We start from the raw sequence: 21,909 nt of genomic DNA on the forward strand, positions 1-21,909 counted from the left end.
AAACCTTTCCTATTGGTTAGCGATGATGTAATACGACAGAACATACGGGCATTTTTCTCTCTGTTCTTTCTCCCCCTCCCCATCCTCCGCCGTCCTTCCCGTTCCTGGTAAGTACTGGAGAGAAGGCCGCTCCAGTGCTCAGCCAATCACAGCGTAGAGGGTCTATTGTGGCCTTGGGGGGGTGGAATAGGGAAGGGCTACTTGCTCGGTTGCTTTTCAAACACCGCCTTCGTTCTCATACCCCGCCCTCCTCCCCCCAATCGATGTGCAGGGATTCACGCCTGCGTCCTTGGCTATTTGAGAAGCTTATTATGAAGGACGCGGAAGCTGCCGAAGATAGGCAACATTCGCAGCCAATAGTAAGAGGGGAACAATGGAGGTGGGGGGGAAAATAGGAGGAAGTTAGCGTTTGGTAAGAGAAAGGAGTGGGGAGGGGCGGGAGAAGAAGTTAATTGGCACTTACTTCGACCAGTGACATTCCATACTGCATAGCCTATGTTTTTTTAAAAAAATATTGCGCATAGGTGAGGACGGCGAGCTTGGCAGACTTGATTGGCAACGACAGCAGCCAATTGGTACAAAGCTGAGACAGAGGCGTACACCCAACGGGCATTTGTGGAAATAAGCTGGCGAGTAAGTGGCAAGCGAGCGAACCAATGGACAACCAAGAAGCGAGAACCTGACAGGCAGGATACCCAATGGGGATGCGAGCCGAGGGCCGCGCATTGAATGACGGCCTCTGCGGCCAATGGCAGAGGGCTTCTCACCCTTCTCTTTTGCGTGTGCGTGCCGGCAGGACCGAATCCACTTTGAGGCTCTTGTGTGAAGGGAGAGGGCGCTCTTCCCCTCCCCCCGCCCGGTGCATTCTGACGTTGCGCGGCGGGGAGGGACGGCCCATTAGCGGCCGCTGGGACGGGGGCTCCCAACATGTCCGTGCTGCTGGCTTCGCTCGGACTGCCACAGCGGACGACCGCGAAGGGAGAGGCCGTTGCGTGAAGAGGAGGCGGAGGCGGGAGAGACGGCTGCTGCTGCTGCTCCTCGAGCTGTGGCCTAACCTCAACCCTAGTCGGGAGAGACGGAGGCCGCCTGCGCGCGCGGGCAGCTGGGGGGCTTCTAACCGAGCGGCGAGCTTGCGGCGCCAGGTACAGGCCCAGGCCGGTTCCGCCTGAGGGAAAGCGGGGGAGGGGAAGGGAGGGGAGAGGCTGGCGGCGAGGAGGAGGACGGGGCCTCGTCAGGCAGCAGGCCTCGAGCGCGGGTTGGCTGCGGGAGGAGGGCGGGAAGAGGGCGGCTTGGGTTCGGGCCTTCACTCGGGGGTTAGGCCTGCGCTGGCGTTACGGGCGGCATCGGCGGGGGCTTCTGCGTACTGCGTAGTTCGGAGCGGGAGGGGCGAGGCGAGGCGGCCGAGGAGCAATGGCTGGATTTGTGGCTGCGTTGTAATACTCCGGGTAAGAGGAGGGAGCGGGGCGAAGAGAAGGGGAGCGAGGAGGAGATCCGGCTATCGTTGGTCGGGGTGGCGGGATGGAAACGGGTGGCTGGGCGGGCGGCAGCGAGGGGGGGGGGGAGAAACCTCTTCGTCTCGCGTCTCATGGCAGATCGGGCTGAGTGGGAGGGGAGGGAGGAGCTGCTGCCGCTTCTGCTTCGGGCCTCGGTGTAGGATGTTCAATTTGGGATTGGGCGTGGAGTCGGGCTGTTGAAAAAGGAGAGAGGCCTGAGCTTGATAGGGGAGAGGTTGGGATGCCGACTGGGGAGGGAGAGGTGGGGGGACGACGACGACGACGGTCTTCTCGCCATTGTCTGAGTTAACCCCGGGAAGCAGAGAGGCCTGCATTGACGGCGATCTCCCCATCCTACCCTCCCAAAAATCACTGTCTGTTTAAGGCCCCGTTATTTAGTTCCCGGCCACGATCACAAAACACACTGCTGTGGGTTTTTTTAGAATTCACTCCTCCTTCAGCCTGCTTTAATTTTTTTTTAAAAAAAGGTTGTAAGCACCCATGTCCGAACGCCTGAAAGTTTTGGACTTGCTGCAGACCGTTAAGATTAGCTGAAGTGGGCAGTTTTTCGTGTTAATGTGCTTTCTGCACAGTATGAGGCTAACCTTTTCTTTTGCGGAAAGGACCTGGCTTTTTGGGTTACCAGTGACATACGCTGGTTATAGTTTTGATCCTGACCATGTCAGATGTAGCAATGGGAAGTATCAGTGGGGGATACTTGTACCTGTAGGTGGCTGACCTGGGGTTAAAGTTCTGACTTGGCTTATGAAATTTGCTGGCTGATTTAGTCTTCACTATTTCCATATAAATAATAGTTACTTATGTGTTAAAAGTGAAAACATAGTATAAATATGTTTTAAGGAAGGCAGTCTGTAGGCTTACATCATGTTCCGCTTATTTGAAGATAGGTCAAGTGAAAGGTGCAGGATTTTGGATTTGGGTCAGGGTTGAAAAACTAGTGTGGTGGATTGAAAATTAGGAATTGGATTTAAATTATGCTCGGCTATGAGAATTGCTTAGTTTAAAGAATGTAGTCCAAACCTACAAGATTAGTAAAGGACTGGAGTAAATTTAAAATGCCCTGAGACTGTGGGCTCTTTGGGGGCTGGGGAATTATCATTTCACTTGTATGCCTTTTTTTAGCAGTAGAGGATGGAGGCATCAAGTATTGCAGGCCTACATTAGTCGTATGAATGTTAAGATATTAGGTCAGGAATATGCCCTGTAACTCTGTTTATTTGCTCTGTATTGAGAGGTGCATTTCGTACATGGAGCCATCTTAATGGAAGCTCTTGTAGAACAAACTAGGGAGTAAGCCAAAACACTTAGGTTTTTGTGCAAACATCCTTCATATCATTGTGAATGTAGGTCCAGTGCTGGATGACTAGAATCCTGTCCCCACAGGATAACATAACCTGGGTGAAGAGTGGGTAAGAAATTGATGAACTGAGTGCATTTGCCTGTTGGACCTTTTTAAACTCTTGGTGTAGGGTTGTTTTGGGTATCTGGCCATATGTAAAACCATCAATGGCTATTCTTCTCACTTCTTTGTGGCTTGACCTACAATTAGATTATGACAGGTAGCAAACACTTTTAGACAGTCACATGTGCCGTGGCGTCTACTCAGAACTTGGGTGCATGCACAGCTGTTAAGCACTCTTTTGCTCTTTAGTGGATGCCTACTTTGAGCAAGGTAGAGGACCAGCTTCCCCTTCCACTGGCATACTGCTAGCTCAACCCATTAACACATTGACTGTCATTCAACACATCAGTTTTCCTTCTTGAGTGAACAGTGGGGGGGGGCCCTCTTGTACCACTCGGATTTGACCTCAGTGATCCTTTAGTTGCTAATTTCCTACTCTACTTGCTCCCTAAGGGTTAGGACTAGGTTCTAACATCATGCACTATTTGGTACATGAAGGAATGGCTGTGTAACTCACCACAGCTGACCAGACAAGTTTGTTTTAAGAGAATAGCCATGATCCACTTTGCCATGTTGAGCTTTATGTTCCACTGCTTATGTTTTTTAAGACTGTGCAGGGCTGAATATATCATCAGTAGAGGATGCGCCTGGTTGCGTGGAGGCAATTTTTGCTTGACACACCTGATCAACCTAGTCTTAAAGTGGATAATAAACTGCTGTAGTAGTAGTAGTAGTAGTAGTAGTAATAGACTGCTCTCTTATTGATCAGATAACGGTATGGGAAATATGTGTTAGCAGTTAACAGGTCACTATATGGAAATATGCATTTGGAAAGACAGGAAGTGCAATTTTCCGTGGAACAGGAATATTTGGGAAAGGTTGCTAAATAGGTGAAGACTAGTTTTTAATTAAACAACTTGGCACTTGGCTTTAATGTTTTCAGACATTTTGATTAAGAGTGTTCAGCTTAGCCATGGAAAGCCAGGCTCAAATCGCTGCTCATGTCTGGTGGCTTTTGCTAAATTATGGTTTATCAGCTACCTCCCCAGGGTTTTAAAAACAGTCACTTGCCAACATCTCCCACTTTGTAGATTGTATGGCTCCCTCCTTTGTGATTTGTCTCTGTGGTCATGGGCTGCAGGAAACAGGCCCATGGGTTAACACTGCTGGGGTATCTGCTGCTATTCCAGTATTCACCTTCAGCTGAAATTGGGTAAGGGTAACAGGCTTAGGCAAAGTTATTTACCAAGCCTGCCTAATCCTTCCCCTTGCTGCCAGCTGTGTACGCCCCCTTCCCTCAGTTGCCTGTTACTACTACTATAGATTTCTAGCCGTAAATGGATAGGAGAGGCTGTTCTACACAATCATGGTAGCACTGTTGTTTTTTGTTCTGTTCTTTTCTATTCTGTGTACTCCTTCCATAATGGAAAGTTGAGAAATATAGGCAGACTAAGCTGCATAGCTTTTTCCACCTGGCGGGGGGGGGGGGGGAGATCATTGCAATGGAAGTGAGAAGAAAATTCTAGCAATTGTCCATTTTTGTGGTGAAGTTGATGTGCCCTAAGCAAGCAGGTAACTGGGGATCTGTAGCTTTATGTTTAGGCCTGAGTTATCCTAGTGCTGGTTCTTACCTGGGAAATCCTGAAAACTTAGGTCTTACACAGACTTTAAAACTGAGGGCCTAGGATACATGTCTGTGTTCAGCTGAGCTTGTGCTTTTTACACCTCAGCTCAGTGGGTTAGAGTGTACGGTGGTACCTCCGGTTACAAACTTAATTCGTTCTGGAGGTCCGTTCTTAAGCCGAAACTGTTCTTAACATGAGGCACGCTTTTATTAATGGAGCTCGTTACCAGAAGCATTCGTAAGGAGGACGGTACATAACCCGAGGTTCCACTGGAGTGCTGATAATGCCACGGTTGCTGCATATTTGGGTTGGACTAGATGATCCTCAGGGTCCCTTTCAACTCTTTTGAATCCATGAACCATCTTGATAATATGTGTGAATATTATATGGATGCATGGATGTGGACAAGAAGAATGTGGCAATGGAAGTCAATTGCTGTGGAGTTTTGCCAAAGCCTAAGTACCATCTTGCCCATTTTAGCGCTTATGAATGTTTTATCTTTTAAGCAGAGGGAGAATTGAAATGGCTCAGAAGCTTGGTTCCTTCCAACCCCTTCCATCCCTCAGCTTTGAACCCTAACATACATTTTCTCTCCTCCCAACCACTTCAAACCTTCTTTACTTAGTGACCAATGTTAAGGGTGAAGTTATTTTTAGCTCCACGTTTAATAAATTTTGTACTTCATCTGTATCCTTTAAAAGCACTGCCAATTTCTCAGAGCCTAAAGGCTAAGTATCAGTTTTAATTCAGTGTTGATTAATATTATTCATTGAAAGCTACTGAAAGTAGATGGCCCATTGTTCAGCCATGCAGACTTTGCCTGGTTTTTTATGGTTGAAATTGAGATTGCAAGCTCCTTGGTGTGCCTTGCTTACAATACTCTATAAAGCACAATATGCTTTGGATTATAAATAATAGAAATACCTTCCAGTGTTTCAAAGAGGTTCAGTCTTTGGCAAGTCTCCATGTGAAATAAGTTGTGTAAGAATGCATGACATACAATACCTAGTAAATGTACCAGTTGAAATTTTTAGTGGACTAGTAAATACCGGTATATTTGCATAAGTAGCTTATATATAAAGTAGGCCAGAAATATGACAGATTCTGTGGTCCTTTGGTGATTTCAGTTGACCACTTGCAGCGTGATATCTATCCTCATGGCGAGGAAGGTGCTTTGTGGTTCTGTTATCCTGCTTTCCATGTGTTAATAATGCTTGCATTACAGCTTGGCCAGATGCTAAACAAATTCAGTTTACCATGTAGTTGCAACCATGATACAATAAATGGTAAATGAGAACACTATGTGTAGTAGTTGGAGAGTAGAGGTGAACTTTGAATAAAATGTATGCTAAATATATTAATAGGAATTGGACAGTTGGGAAGGTAGGTAAAAAGTAAAAGCCTGTTCTTCTCATATTCATAAAGTTTTAGCCTGAATATTAAGAAGCATTTTCAGATACTGAGACACTTGGCCACACATTGAAATTTGGCCACATATTAGGGAGCAACATGGTATGCACAGGATTTGACTTGAAATATGAGATGGCAGCAATAATAAAATTCTATGTATTTATAGCCATAGACCTAGCTTGCACATAATACTTAGCCATGATTTGTTTAACAAACCACTAGTTAACCACAAATTGTCAAACAAACCTAATTCTCCAAAGTCTGATTTGTTTTCTGCCTGCTATTGCCTCATGCCTTTGTAGGTTGGGGTGGCCATGGTTAAAGAAGGATGTTAGGTTCATGCATAACATAATAGGCTATAGTTAAAGCAAGCCATAAGCCAGCAACAGACTGTGGCTACAGATCTCGTAACAAGCTATGATTTAGCAGTATGTGTTAACCAGGCCATATTCTGTATTTGAACAATATTTCAGAGAACTGTATATGAAACTTGGCATGGAAGAACGGTTAAATTAATTGAGTTGCATGGAATAGTGGGCTGATATGTAGTCTGCCTTTCCAAATCTTTTGGAAATTTATACAATTTAGTTCTCTAAATGTGTGTTTGTGGTGGAATGATTTTTCTGCTGATCTTTGTGTAATATATTTATACCCCACCTTTCCAGCAAGGAGCTCAAGCTGATATACATGGCTCTTCCCATCTCCATTTTATCCTTGCAGCAACCCAGTGAGGTAGGCTAAGCTAAGAAAAGGTGGCTGGTCCCCCATTGAGCTTTATGGCTGATTGGAAATTTGAACCTGGATCTTCTACGCCTTAGTCTAACTGGCCCTACCATGCTGGTAGGTTGTTTTCCAATGTCTGGTAACAGGGTGACATTTAATTCACAGCTAGCTAGTTAAAGGCGGCAGCGGGGGAAGGAATCCAATCTTCTCTTTAAAGATTGCCTCTTGTTGAAATCTTCTGCAGGCTCTTTGTCTTTTACCTCTCACCAGTGGTTCCGCTTCATTCTAGATTGTGCGATAAAGAGTCAGTTGTGGTATTTTCTAATATGGCAGAAGTACTACTATTTTAGCACTCTTCTCAGCCTTCTAACCTATGATAGAATGTGGAGTCTGAACATAAAAATCTATAGCAGCTAGGATATATATGTGACCTAAGAGGTTAAAATGATGGAGTCTAAAGAAGGAGAATAATATTAATAAAGAGCAAAACAAGGGATTTTGTGAAGAATTTGGCACAACTGAAAACATACAAGATATACTCTTTTTTAAAAAAATGATATTTATTGAGAATTTTAAAGTTACAAAGAAAAAAGAAGGAATAAAACAAGAGAAAGAGAAAAAGAAAGAAAAAAGTAGATAAAAGTAACAATTACAAATCAATAAAAACCAAAGTCAAAAACAAAACGCACAATGCATCAAAATCAAAACGCCAAAAATAAACAAAAAATTTAAAAACAAATCTAATATTCCCAAATCCTTAACTTTCATTAACTTATTTCATCGACCTCCTCACACCTCCCTTTTTTGTATTCTAGTTATTAATTATCTCAGCAAATCCTTTGCATCTTTCACAATATTCTGTCATTAAATTACCTTAATCTATTTTAACCTTATCTTACCATAAAAAACCCTAAAACTTAAATCTTATTTATACCAAATTCTTTTAACCATAACATATTCTTACATAATTCTTTTTAACATTCCTGCTAAAGCCAAATAATTTCATTCCAACATTTTTCTAATACTCATTAATTTTACAATACTTTTCTAAATAAATTTTTAAAACTTTCTTCCAATCTTCATCCATCGTCTCTTCTTCCTGGTCTCGGGTTTTGTCAGTCCTTTCTATCCTATCCATCTAGTCCATCAACCTGGTAACCTTATATCCCAGGCTCTTAAGTCTTTTCCATGTCCCTTCCGCAGGTCTTCTTCATGTTTATACCCATACTTTACTTTGTCTTCTGCTCCTTTCACTCGGGGAGACTCCAGCTTGACAATATTTTTGTCCCTTCTCGACAAGTCAGCCCCTTTTCCATAGTCAACACTGAAATCCATGTGGTATTTAAAGGTATGTTTCAAGGTCCCTCCAAAGTTAAGGGCCCCCACAACTCCGAACTCCCCCCGGCCCAAAGCCAGACTTGAAAGGTCAAAACATCCCTGCATAGGGGGGTCCATCCAGCCCCCCATCTCCAAGCCAAACAGAACTCCATCTCTCCAAATCTGGCTTTTTCCAGGTTCATTCGTCAAAACCACCAACTCATGTTCCTGCTGGGCCACAGCTCCCTCCATCTCTGCCACCCGAGGTCCACCAACAACCTCCTCCCTCATCTGATCTGTCAAAGCACATTCCTGGATTAATTCCTGAGTGGGTTCTATATAGGTACCCATTGCCTGTCCAAAATTTCCGATCGCAACAGTCATCAAATCCATCTTCTCATGTAACTGTTCCAATAAAGCACTTGTCTTGCAAAAGGCAAGCACCAGAGCCTCTGAGCACATTCTTGTTCAAGGTCGAAGTCTGGTCCCACAATCTTTAATCTTTACAGCTGCAAAGCTCCCCAGTTCGACTTTAATAACAGTTTCACAAGCTCCCTCAAGGGGAAACAATTTCTATTTGTATCCATCTTTTTTTATTATTATTAAAAGCAGATCTAGCAACAAAGTTTTCCTTCTTCAGATATTTTGTCGATATTTTGTTCCTTTTAAATGCGAAAGGGAACAATGGAGTCAATAAGTTTCTCTTCTTTTAACTATCTGTCAAAAACGTTTGTCCACAGTCAATGAACTTCCCCAAAACGTCTGTCCTGATGTCAGGTCTGTACTGTCAGTTGAAGAGAAGGGAATTTTTTGGCACACAGAGACTAGGTGAGAACTAGAACAGCTGTTAGGTTCCTAATATGTTTGGAAATTGAGAATTTGACTGCTTCCAATTATACTGCATACTGTCATGTAGTGACATTTACATAAAATACTGCATGTTTCCTGACTGGCCCTTTGCCTGCTATAGGCATCATCCTGTACAGTGGTGCCCCGCAAGACGAATGCCTCGCAAGACGGAAAACTCGCTAGACGAAAGAGTTTTCCGTTTTGGAGGTGCTTCGCAAGACGAATTTCCTATGGGCTTGCTTCGCAAGACGACAATGTCTTGCGAGTTCCTGCTGGTTTTTTTCCCTTTCCCCCCTTTTTCTAAGCCGCTAAGCCACTTATCAGCTGATCCGATCAGCAGATAAGCCGCTAATCCGCTAATCCGTCTATGGGCTTGCTTCGCAAGACGAGAAAACCGCTAGACGAAGAGAATCACAGAACGGATTCTTTTCGTCTTGCGAGGCACCACTGTATACAGTCTTTGGGCTACTTTATCATTTACCCAATGTAGATGACAATGCATCATTTTATTGTGATCCTGTTTCTGATAATGCTGCTGTCTATTTAAAGAGGTTTTATGAAAGTTCATAATGCAGGTTAAAAAATACAAATTAAATATGTAGCTTAGTAACGGCAGTAGTGTGTTAATAAATGTGTTTTAATAAACACTTGGGTGTACTTAAATAAAAAAAGTCAGTGTATATTTAATGCATGGATCTGGGACAGCTTATGCTGGAAACAGTCAGGTTTATAAACGTGCTCCAAAGCATCCGAAGAACATGTGCAGGGGCTTTGGAGGCACTTGAAAAAAGTAGGCTTGTGGTTGCTTCTGAGTACAATAGAGCTCATTTTATTGTATATACTATTAAGTCAAAATCACTATTTTAATATTGAAATGACAATTATAACTTATTTTTTAACGTCAACACTTCAGACCTGCATAATTGCAGGTAGGTCTTATTTAGCCAAAATAACACCATCCATGCACAACAGGAGAGATCAGCAGGCTTGGGGGAATTAAAAGAAATATAACCTCCTGCACCAAAACTCTAGAAAAAAAATTGAAAGAAGAAAAACCTCAAAAGGGCCCAGTGAGGACTGAGCCACAGAAGACTGGCTGGCTGGGGGAGGGGAAGCGGATAGACTGGTGATCTTTTGAAAGATGCTGTATTTCTGAGTGAAGGGTATGGTAGGAAAGGATTTGCACGCTACCAGGTCAACCTGTAAGTGAGATTTTAGATATGTTGAGGTCACAACTTACTAGACCTGTGAAATGAATTTTTTTCATCCTACCCTTTTTTCTTAAAAACTTAAATCAAAACCCACTACTTGAGTTTGTGCTAGAATGAGGGGATCTAAAGTCTCTTAGAAATCAAATCTCTCTGCTTGGCGCCAAACAACAACAACAAAAACTCAAAGGATAAACCTTTATTGCATATTGAAACACCATCACTAAAAGGAATAATTAAGTAATAGATTTATATTTACAGTATCTGAATGAAGAACAAAAATAAAATACAGAACACATGCATCCTCCTGGCTCTGACTTTGTATTTAACATAATCACAGAAGTGGGTAGTCAGTAACCTTGTATGTTTTGAGTCTTTTGATTGGGTCCATGTGGTGTTCCCACTGTATCACTTGCTCTTCTTCCCACCAACAGAACTCAGATTCTCTGATAAAAAGATAACTTTGCAGATCTCTCCCTACCATATTATTTTCCTTTAACATCAGACTAATTTCCCATCACATTCCAGTAGACTTTGCAACTAAAACTGTTCTGAATGCATATGTGGCTCAGCCACTTCTCTCTAACAAAATACTGGGAGGATTTGCATAGTACTGTAACTAGGTGCTAGTCCTAGGTTGAACTGTTTTCTTAGCAGTTGAATCTAGGAGGGGTGCCTTTGGCTAACTTCAGTGCATAAGTAGAGTACTTGGTTCAAATTCCACCCCCACCCCAGATAAGAACTTTACAAAGATTGCTTGTTAGGTGAACGGTCATTTCAACACATTGACAATTTTCTAGCACTGTCGGTTTGAAGTTGGACCTTCTGTACTAAACAGTAGCAAACAAGGATTGAACAGCAGCAGTAAAAAATAAAAAGTGGGGGGTAAAGAGGAGTTCACTGAACACCAGTGGCGTAGCGTGGGGGGTGCAGGGAGGGCCTGGCGCAACATCTGGGGATTAGGGTTGGGGGGTGCAAATCCACGGGTTAGGGGGCGCAAATTACTTGCCTTGCCCCGGGTGCTGACAACCCACGCTACACCACTGCTGAACACTTACAATTTCTCCAAATTTTCTGACTTACTTTTCCTTATCTGTCTATTGAAAACTTCTTGCCTTAGACCACTGTACCCCTTCTCTGGGCTATATTATTGAGCACTAGGCCTAAATTGTAAGCTGTTGTGGAAAGTCATATTAAATAATTTCATGAAATTTAAAAGGAACTGTTTTGGTGATGTTATACTAATCACTAGTTGAATTTCCATTATAAAATATTTTGCCTTTTTAATAGCCAACTCAGTTCTCATTGTGCTGGTCTTTATATAGCCAAAATGGCACCATTTGCATATGAGGGGGATTCCTAAAGAATCGCAGTTTTTTTTAAAATGAAAAAAGCGCACATTTGGCTCTAAATAGCAAATCACACTATGGAAGCATAGTGGTATCAGTGGTATCTGGATGATGGGTTCAAGCCCTCAGTCAGTCATGAAGCTTTACTGCATGACTTTTGGCCTGTCACTGTTACTTGGCCTAGTGTTAGCAGAGGTGCTATGCACGTACAACAACAAATTTTAGTGGAAAAATTCTGAGTTATGAATAGATTGAAGTCTTACTATTTCACATGTTTCTTCAGCAGAGAAGATAAAACTGAAACCATTTCAGCAGCACCTTACTTTAGGTGTGATTACACCTGTAATCACTATTCCTAAAGAGAAACAATGTTTGAAGTAAAATTTTAATGAGATAACCTTGACAGTGCTGCTATTCAGTTTGTTTAAAACCTGACATGGTTCTCGTTGTCAGAGCTCTCCTTTCAAGATGCCATGACATAAGGCTAAATCACTCTGCAGACCTCGAGCTGTAATTGTACAAGGTGCAAGAGGGGGGAAACGGAATGTGGAGAATGGACATCTTTGATGAAAAGATGCTAATCATAAAGGACCTGCTCAGGCAACAAATAGTTGAGGATGATAGTTGCAAGAGGAAGAGTGCAGCTAGCGTTACACTTCTTGTCTCAGATTCTTCACAGATCCCCCTCCCTCCCAAAATCTGGGTGCATGTACCAGGAGCTACACTGTAGCTAGAGTTGAAGATGACAGATCAAAGAACCAAAGGTAGAGTTTGCAGGGGTAGAGGATGAAGAACTCTTATCTCCTTAATTGAGCTATCTCATATATATATATATATATATATATATATATATATATATATATATATACAGAATAAAATTATACACTCCATACATCTTAGTTGCATCTTATTTCTCTTTTTTCGACTTCCCTCAACTTGTCTGCGAATCCTTCATTTTTTAACTTTAAACATATTTCTATTTTATTATTTATATTATTACTGTGAACTTCATCCCATTTTAATACTTATTTCCCATCACAATGCTTCGTTAAACTTACAAACGTAATCTGATTATCACTTAATTTTTGCAAATATTCAATAAATTTTTCCCAATCTTCTGTGAATCTTTGATCTTGTCGGTTTCGGATCCTTCCTGTCATTCTGTCCAGTTCTGCATAGTCTATCATTTTTGTTCTCCATTCTTCTAAGGTAGGTAGCTCCTCCTGTTTCCATTTCTGGGCCATCAGTATTCTTGCTGCTGTCGCTGCATATAAAAATAACTTCTTTTTTTTATTTATCTCGTTACCTGTAATGCCTAATAAAAATGCTTCTGGTTTCTTAACAAATGTATATTTCAACATTTTCTTCAATTCATTATAAATCATTTCCCAAAAGCTTTTTACTTTCTTACATTCCCACCACATAGGATAAAATGTACCTTCTTTTTCTTTACATTTCCAACATTTATTACTTGTCTTATACATTTTTGCTAATTTTACCGGAGTTACATACCATTGATACATCATTTTCATCACATTTTCTTTTATAGTTGTACATGCAATGAATCTTAAACCTTCTTTCCATAATTTTTCCCAATCTTCCATTTGTATATTATGTCCTAAGTCTTTGGCCCAATCAATCATAACTGATTTTACCTCTTCATCCTTTGTACACCATTCTAACAGTATCTTATACATTTTTGCTAGAATTTTAAAATCATTATTCAATATTTCTGTCTGGAATTTTGATTCTTTGTCGGCAAAACCCCCTTGAGTCAAATCTTTTTTAAACATTTCATTAATTTGAAAAAAATGCAACCAATCATTAACATATTCCATAACTTCTTCAAATGGTCTCATTTTCCATTTACCTTCTCTTTTACTTATTAGCTTCTCATATGTCATCCATCCCCCAGTCATATTGACTTTCTTCACGCTCATCGCCTCCAACGGCGATAACCAATATGGAGTTTTTTGTTTCAACAAGTTTTTATATCTTTCCCACACTTCAATCAGAGACCTTCTTATGATGTGGTTTTCAAATCCTTTATGTACACGTTTCTTGTCATACCACAAATATGCATGCCACCCAAATCTATTATCAAAACCTTCCAGATCTAACAAATCAGTATCTTCTAATTTCATCCATTCCTTCAACCAACAGAGGCAGGATGCTTCATAGTTCTATTTCAAATCTGGCAGGGCGAAGCCTCCTCTTGCTTTCACATCTGTCAATATCTTAAATTTTATCCTCGGCTTCTTACCCTGCCAGATATACCTTGAAATTTCTCTTTGCCAATTTTTGAAAATTGCTGCCCCTTTGATTACTGGAACTGTTTGAAACAAGAATAACATCTTCAGTAGCTCCTTAATTGAGCTATCAGCAGTGGTTTCTCTATAGATGACCCATAGTTAAATCATGTGAATTTTAGGACTCAAGTAAAACTGCATGCACTTAGGAAATGAATTGGAAGTGCATCTACTCTTGGCCCTGGCCCCTGGCCCTATATGCACTGCTGGTTAAATGCCAGTATCCCCTTTATATTGTGTTGTGGGTACAACCAGAAAACAAGTGGCAGGTCACACAATGGCTGGAACCAGATCCTAGCTACCAATCTGTGTGAAAGATAGTTGTCTCTGGCAGTTTCTCAGTAGATAAATCCTTAAACTTCAGGTGAGGTTAGGATACACATAGAATATGGGTTGGGGGTCTGGGGCTTGTAGAATCAGGACCTATCCTGAGGAGGGAAGAAACACCTGCACTTACTTATAAATTAAGTCCTTTTGAGTGCTGATTGTTCCAGTATGCCAATTGATGGGCATAGCTATTAAGTTTAATCCCTTCTCCAGTTATGAGGAAAGATTATTTGGAGAACCCCTGGTCTTCTAGATGTTTTACTTCAACTTCCACCATCCCCAGCCAGTATGGCTGACGGGCAGGAATATAATCCACCAGCATTCAGAGCAGGGGCCATCAACCTGTTTATCTGTGAGCACATTTAGGTGAGTGCTGTGAGCACATTTAGGTGAGTGACTCCTTCTGGCCAGTTGTTTAGTGCCACCTCAAACTTCACTTTTCCAAGGGATCTCTGATCCAGTAGAAATAATCTGAACCTTGAAGAACATAAACCTGAAATAGGGTTACTCTTCCAGCTTCCTCCTTCATCTCTATGTACTTTGCAAGGGAGAAAAGAGTAAGTAACCTTACCACCAAAGGGGCAGTTGGAAGGGGATGTTCTCTCAGTAGCTTTGGTAGGTACCAGGGAAGGACTTCAAGAACATCATTGGAGATAACTAATGTCTTCTTGAGGGATGGAGTTCTAAAGAAGGCAGTGGTGAAGCCACAGTAAGAGCTGTTCAGTGATGGAACAGACTCCCACGAGAGATGGTGGACTCCCCTTCCTTGGAGGTTTTTAAACAGCAGTTGGATGGCCATCTGTTATGTATGCTTTAGCTGCAATTCCTGTAGCTGAGATTCACTGCATTCCTGCATTGTAAGGAGTTGGACTAGATGACCCTTGGGACCCTTCCAACTCTGATTCCATGATTCCTTAATCTAGGAGTGTTAATCATGGACACTTAAGCATCCCGTTGTTCAGTAAAGTAGTAGTTGGACAACTCAAACCAGTGCTTGGATTATACTGATTATTTGGACCCTTTGCAGTAAGATTCAGACCTAGATTTGGGACAAGGTCCACCTTGGTTGCCAGGGGAAGGGGTATGTGTGGGTAGGGGAGTATGACACTATTAGTTTTTTGGACACCTGTTTGTTTTCAGTACCATTAACCACAGTATCCTTTTGGACTACTTCTCAGGATTAGAACTGAACACATGGCTGTTCTGATCCTTCCAAAATCAGATGGTGGTGCTGATATACTTCTGTTCCACCCCTTGGCCATTGGGGTACTTCATTGTTGTATCTTGTCCCCATGGTGGGTACAAGGTAAACTCAAGAGGGAGCAGATTCCTGATCCTACCAGAAGAAAGAATCCTGCAGCTGCTATAGTCATTGTCTTCTCTTTTAACATTAAGGTCAGGAAAAGAGCACGCAAAAAGCCTGCCCAAGTGCAGCATTGTGTTTTCCCATATGAGGAAAACTGTGTTGCATTGTGGCAGTTGTGATAGGGGGTGGAGAGTCATGTGAGGAAATGGATACAGAAGCAGATACTCCCCCAACATTTTTTGTAAATGAAAGCTACAGTCCAAAATATTCTTAGAACGCTATGTTGGGCAAGTCTTCATTTTTTATGAATGACAGTGCATGGGAAAGCTACACATTATTAACTCCAAGACTTTCCCTCACATAATGTATCCAGTCATACTTGACATTGTGCAGTATATTTTACTAGTATCTCCAATTCATTGGATGGGTTCAAAACAAATATAGAATCCCTGTTGATGCCAAATCCAGATCAGCTAAGATCTTAAGGATTATAAATAGGTGATAGGCAGTGAAGAACAAGATAGCATTTAAACTGCTTATAGGGGCTTTCCTTCAACAAAAGTCAGCTTCTAATATTTTGCTGAAGTTGCAATAATTAACTCTTTAAAATTGGTTCTTTTAAGTCTCTCCTGTGTATGTTCATGGCCAGGGACCACTGTGTCGAATTGTTATTGATGATACAATGATTCATATTGTCTAAATCTACAGCTTCTGACAATTCCTGAATATATCCATATTTTAAAATCAGTGCTACATAATATAAGTGTTGAAACCATTTAGTTGGTGTTCCTTCACTTTCTCTGTTATTAATAAGAGGTGAATATTTTAGTTTGATATGAGCTTCATACACTGGTAAAGATGCAGGATTGTAAAATGTAATTTCTTGTACCCACATAAATTTAAGCACAAATAACCATTAACTTCATGTGTTTTCTATTAAAAACCAGCAAGTGCACATTTATGGAAAGTGCTCAGATTATATAGAAATATCTTTTAGAACCCCAGAGGTAGTTGCATAGTGTTGCAAAAAAAATACCATGTTAGCCTTTACAATCACTGGTCTAACTGTTCATAAAACAGTTGTAGAAATAGTAGTAGTTCCAGTGGTTCAGCAAGACAGGAGTAACATATTTCTCCTCACTATAATTGTATAGTGGCAGAAGCCTGAATATGTGTTGCCAGGAGCCCATAGTATTTGACTAGATAAACTGTCTTAGTAATTCTCATGTTTTATGGGCCAGAGACTTGATTTCTGAACTTCCATGGCTGGCGACTCTGCAGCCTCTGGGAATCCATGGCCGGCTACTCTGAACTGTTTTTCAAGTTTGTCTTGTCAAGTTTGTTTTGTACTTATTTATTAACAGGATTAAAAGAAAAGGCTATCCTCAACCCTCAAAACTAGTTCCAATCTAGCAGTCTTGTCTAAACAGGGTTCAGATTATTAGGAATGGGCTCTTCTCAACAGGCTAAATGCTTTGTTTCCATAAGTCTGGTGCCAAAAATGCTTGAACTAGTCAATGAAGTAAATTTTCAGGCTTTATTGTAGAGTAAAGCAACCCTGTAAGTGGTCACTTTATAGAGCAAATAGAGTTCTGACTGTTTGACAGACTTTTCTAAAACTCAGCGTTATGTTAAGCACAGTATAAATGGATAAACAATTCCTGGTTTCGTATGTGTTTCTGAAGCATGTACTATAAGAAGAGTGACATAAGGGTATTTTACTACATTCTTAGTTTCCTAGTTTCGTTGTATAATCTAGAGGTACTAATTACTACTACTTTTTCTCTTAGGAAATTCCGAGTTAAAATAAATGTTGCATCCTGCATTATCTGAAGCCTTTCAAGCTTAATCAGTTCCTGTTGGCTGAAGGAATGTAAACCCTAAGGTTTTAGATCTGTGCAAAAATTGGCAGAGCTGCAGTTGACAGGTAAATACTGTTTTTACTGTAGACGCAGTGCAATGAAACACATAATTGGTCTCTCTACATGTTGGAACCATATTAATTAATAGCATTTATTTGTTTAGAATAGATACCTGATAAAAAAATCCATTTCCTTTTAAATATCCATTATATCTGTGATCCTTCATTTTCAGGCTGTTAAATGGAGGTCAGCTAGTGGTATGCCTTTAGTAGTAGCAGCTTACAATTTCTGCAATCAAATATAGGGCACCGTTAGCTGGCTTGTGACACATTTAAGTATATTCTCTTACATGCATATATTCATTATGAAGTTGCCCAGCACTGCTTTAGAGAGTTTTTCATGCCTTATTCCTGTGCACTACAAATCCTGTTTCCTAGAGCTAAAGTTGGCAGTTCCAGGCAACAAGCAATTCCTGGATTTTAGATTATCAGAAATGTTGGAAAGAAATAAAATAAAAGTGTACTTGCAGACATCTGTATATCCAAATGTCTATAGCTATGCTCTGCCTACACTGTCAGAGGCAATATGCCTCTAGATACCAGTTACTGGGATTCTCAAGTGTGTAGAGTGCTGTTGCACTAAAAGTCCTGATTGCAGAGGCATATCGTTTGCCTCTGTGATAACAGGATTCTAGGCTAGTTGGGCCAGTAGCCTGATCCAGGAGTGTCTTCTCAAACTATTACAGTGGTACCTTGCAAGATGAATGCCTCGCAAGACAAAAAACTCGCTAGACGAAAGGGTTTTTTGTTTTTTGAGCTGCTTCGCAAGACGATTTTCCCTATGGGCTTGCTTCGCAAGATGGAAACGTCTTGCAAGTTTGTTTCCTTTTTCTTAACACTGTTAATACAGTTGCGACTTGACTTCGAGGAGCAACTGTGGTAGCTTTTTTGAGGTTTTCAAAGATTTTGGTGATTTTTGAAGCTTTTCCAAAACTTTCCCAACACCATGCTTCGCAAGACGAAAAAAAATCACAAGACGACAAAACTCGCGGAACGAATTAATTTCGTCTTGCGAGGCACCACTGTATCTAGATCCATGCTACATTGTTAAATTGTTTGTGCTCTCATAATCCAGTGACCTCCAGTGTGGGTGCCACTATTGGCCATATGCTTCATGGTATGTGGCCAGAACTGTTGGGAAGACTCATTCCACATACACTGTAGCCCAGTAGAATTGATAACAAGTTGCAAAATACAACTTGATTGTGGTAGCCTTTCGAATTGCGATTACTTCCCTAAAGTTTTATTGATACTCAACTTGCTGAATAAGATAGTTGGCAAAGTTCTCTCTCCATTATTCAGAATAATTAATGAAACCTCAGACTTGCCCCTCTTAAAGCATTGTTTGCCATTGTATCTGAACTGAAAAGTTGTGATTTGCCTTTGACCTCCAAAGCAGGGTGGCAGTCCTTAGTTTGGAGGGCAAGGGAAATCAGTTTGCTGGTTCAGGTAGAATGGTAAATTGGTTTGCCTAAAAAACAAAAGGAAAGAAGACCATGTAGTAAGGGTAGCTTGTTGGCATAAGGCTCATTCCCCAAACAACAAACCAGATTACATGTGAAATGACCTGTTGGTACTAGCTCACAGTTACCTGTTCATAAATGAAAGTAATAGTTTATCTCATATATGTGTTCTGAACTGAAATGCTTACATTTTGCACATAAGCAATCCTACGTATATAAATGAAGCACAACTAAAATATTTGTGAAGCTTTCTGAAGTGTATTTTAATGCTGAACGGTAGTGATCCTTTTCAGAAGATTTCATTCTAAAGCTGCTTGACTCTTAATATATTAGTCGTGTGGTGTGTTGATATGAGGACCCTTTTGAAATTGTGCTATTATTCCTCTGCATCACTGGTTCATAGAATGTAGCAAATGCTACCTACTTTATGTTGTGTTAAGGTAAAATAGATGTTTCAACATACCATTTTATCACTTATGGTGGTTGTGTAGGGAGATAGTGTACTCAAGCAAATGTTTAAAAAGAATGTTTCCCAAGAACCCAGCTTTTCTTTGGGGAATAATAATGACAGAAATCCCCCAAAAAACAAATTAACTTATGGATGGATGTAACAACAGCTGCCCAAATTCTAATTGAACAAAAATGTAGAGCAGATATTGTCCGATCAAGAGAAGAATGACATCTCAAAATACTAGAATATATAAAATTAGCCAGTATGACAAACAGATTAATAAATAAAGATAAGAGACTGAAAGAGGATTGGATATTACATACAGATTATATGGAAAAGTTTTATAACAAGAAAATTATCATAACAGGTTGAAAAAACAGCAGTATATGTTACAACATGAGATTATGTAAAATATTGAAAATAATTTAGAAGAGTAAGAAAATGCAGTTAAAAGATCAGATAGGAAACCATGGAAAGAGTGGAAGGGAATTAAAAGTAAAGATATATAGGATTTAAATAACTTGAAAGAATGTAGTTATGTTATTATTATTATTATTATTATTATTACTACTACTTGATCATGTTTTATATTTATTCAATTGTCTTTCTTAACATTTTGTGCATGACTGTAACATAGTATGTGTTCTTGGTGAGATATAATAGAAAAGCAAATAAGAAATATTAATATATATATTTATATAGATGTGTCAACATTCATTGTATACCTGTAGATGTACATGAAGCAAAAGCTGCTTTTTAAATTGTAGCTTGGCCTGGTTGCGGAGAACATAAGATTCTGTGTTTATGTTGGAAGACCTTTTATTTTATTTTATTTCTTTTTTTCTTTGTGTTAACATTTCAATACAAAGGAATTAATCAAACACCTGTATGCTAGTATAGGCCATGGAAGCTCTGGTTTAGAATGGCATAGCAGCATCGTAATCAATAAATTTCTGTAATCCAGCTATATAATGGGTGCATTTAATCGGTAAGCGATATACAGTTTTGATTCAGGGAAGGAAGCCATGAGACAATCTGTGCATTCATAAGAGTCCGATGGAGTAACACTTAACTGTACAACTTTATACTGGCTGTAACTGAGAAGTAAGCATGTTTGCTAATTTCTGTTTAAAGAAGCAAATAAAGCACCCTCCCCTTACACATGGAAACCAGTATGTTGTGGTACAGGGTTGCAGACATTAGTTCTCTGTGTGCAAGATGTTTTTTATATGGAGGAGCTTTTATGTTCGTTACTTTCCCACCTATAGTCTGATGCTACAGTCCCTAGAGGTCTGCATGAGTAGATTGCTTTCATAATACTTAAAAGGAAAGGATAGGGACAATAAACACCAGATATTAGTCGTCTTTCTGTCTGCCATGCCAATCTATTGTTCACCATAGTTTTGGCAGCCATGGTCAGGTTGTGTTGAATGATTCAAACAATTCTTTGCATGATTTCTAGTTGATACTACTTGTATTGATGGTCACATTTTGTTTTGCAGATTTCTTTGCAAATTAGGTAAACATGGGTGCATTTTTGGATAAACCAAAAACTGAGAAGCATAATGCTCATGGGGCAGGAAATGGGCTGCGCTATGGCCTCAGCAGTATGCAAGGATGGAGAGTGGAAATGGAAGATGCTCACACAGCTGTTGTAGGAATTCCTCATGGTTTAGAGGACTGGTCCTTTTTTGCTGTTTATGATGGTCATGCAGGATCTCGTGTGGCAAATTACTGCTCAAACCACTTATTAGAACACATCACTAACAATGAAGACTTCAGGGGAACAGAACAGCCCGGCTCTGCTCTTGAACCCTCAGTGGAAAATGTAAAGAGTGGAATCAGAACTGGCTTTTTGAAAATTGATGAGTACATGCGCAATTTTTCAGACCTCAGAAATGGCATGGACAGGAGTGGCTCAACAGCAGTGGGAGTTATGATTTCACCTGAGCACATTTACTTTATCAACTGTGGAGACTCTCGTGCTGTTCTCTATAGGAATGGACAAGTCTGCTTCTCGACACAGGATCACAAGCCTTGCAATCCAAGGGAGAAAGAGCGAATCCAGAATGCAGGAGGGAGTGTCATGATCCAGCGTGTTAATGGCTCGTTAGCAGTTTCTCGTGCTCTGGGGGACTATGACTACAAATGTGTGGATGGCAAAGGTCCTACAGAACAACTTGTTTCTCCGGAACCTGAGGTTTATGAAATTGTAAGAGCAGAAGAAGATGAGTTTATTGTCTTGGCTTGTGATGGAATCTGGGATGTAATGAGCAATGAGGAGCTCTGTGAATTTGTTAAGTCTAGGCTTGAAGTATCGGATGATCTGGAAAAAGTGTGCAATTGGGTAGTGGATACTTGTTTACACAAGGTATGCAACTTACTCTTTCTCTCCGAATAATTGAATAAAGTTCTTCTTTCTTTGCAAAATCAGAAAACTTACTCTAGTAAAATAGCATTGAAAGGATAGTTTTCCAGTAAAGAATGAGTCAGTGCAAATTCATGCAATTGCAAGCTTGTTAGGAGATCACCCAGGTACTGGATTTATGATTTTGAAGGAGGATTGATAAAATCCAACTTCAGTAGTGCAGCTTAGTTCATTTGAAAATGATTATTTTTGACAGTGTTTCTCAGTATTCAGGAGGTGAATGCAGAAGGCTTGGATTGCCAGAATTGAGCAGTTTTTTCCTTGAGTATCCTGAAATGTTTTTAAATGAACTTTGATTATCAATATA

The 21,909-nt window shown here is 40.5% G+C and overlaps 1 protein-coding gene across 9 annotated transcripts in view; it reads left to right on the forward strand.

Moving 5' to 3' along the window:
- Nucleotides 1–223: 223 nt before the first annotated feature.
- Nucleotides 224–21,909, forward strand: part of PPM1B (protein phosphatase, Mg2+/Mn2+ dependent 1B) — a 43,345-nt gene continuing 21,659 nt past the window's right edge. For 2 of the 9 annotated variants that reach the window (XM_083494741.1, XM_083494737.1), the window contains exons 1-3: nt 730–1,142; nt 17,130–17,266; nt 20,677–21,545. In XM_083494741.1, coding sequence (XP_083350867.1) covers nt 20,700–21,545 — 846 coding nt within the window. In that variant the 5' untranslated portion in view covers nt 730–1,142; nt 17,130–17,266; nt 20,677–20,699. Of the gene's footprint in view, nt 360–523; nt 634–729; nt 1,143–1,227; nt 1,446–17,129; nt 17,267–20,676; nt 21,546–21,909 lie in introns of those variants that run through there. The other 7 variants (XM_083494739.1, XM_083494743.1, XM_083494736.1 and 4 more) reach the window with 7 other exon arrangements.

Source organism: Podarcis liolepis (assembly GCF_965112155.1).
Source record: "Podarcis liolepis genome assembly, chromosome: 3".
Taxonomy (NCBI): Eukaryota; Metazoa; Chordata; class Lepidosauria; order Squamata; family Lacertidae; genus Podarcis; species Podarcis liolepis.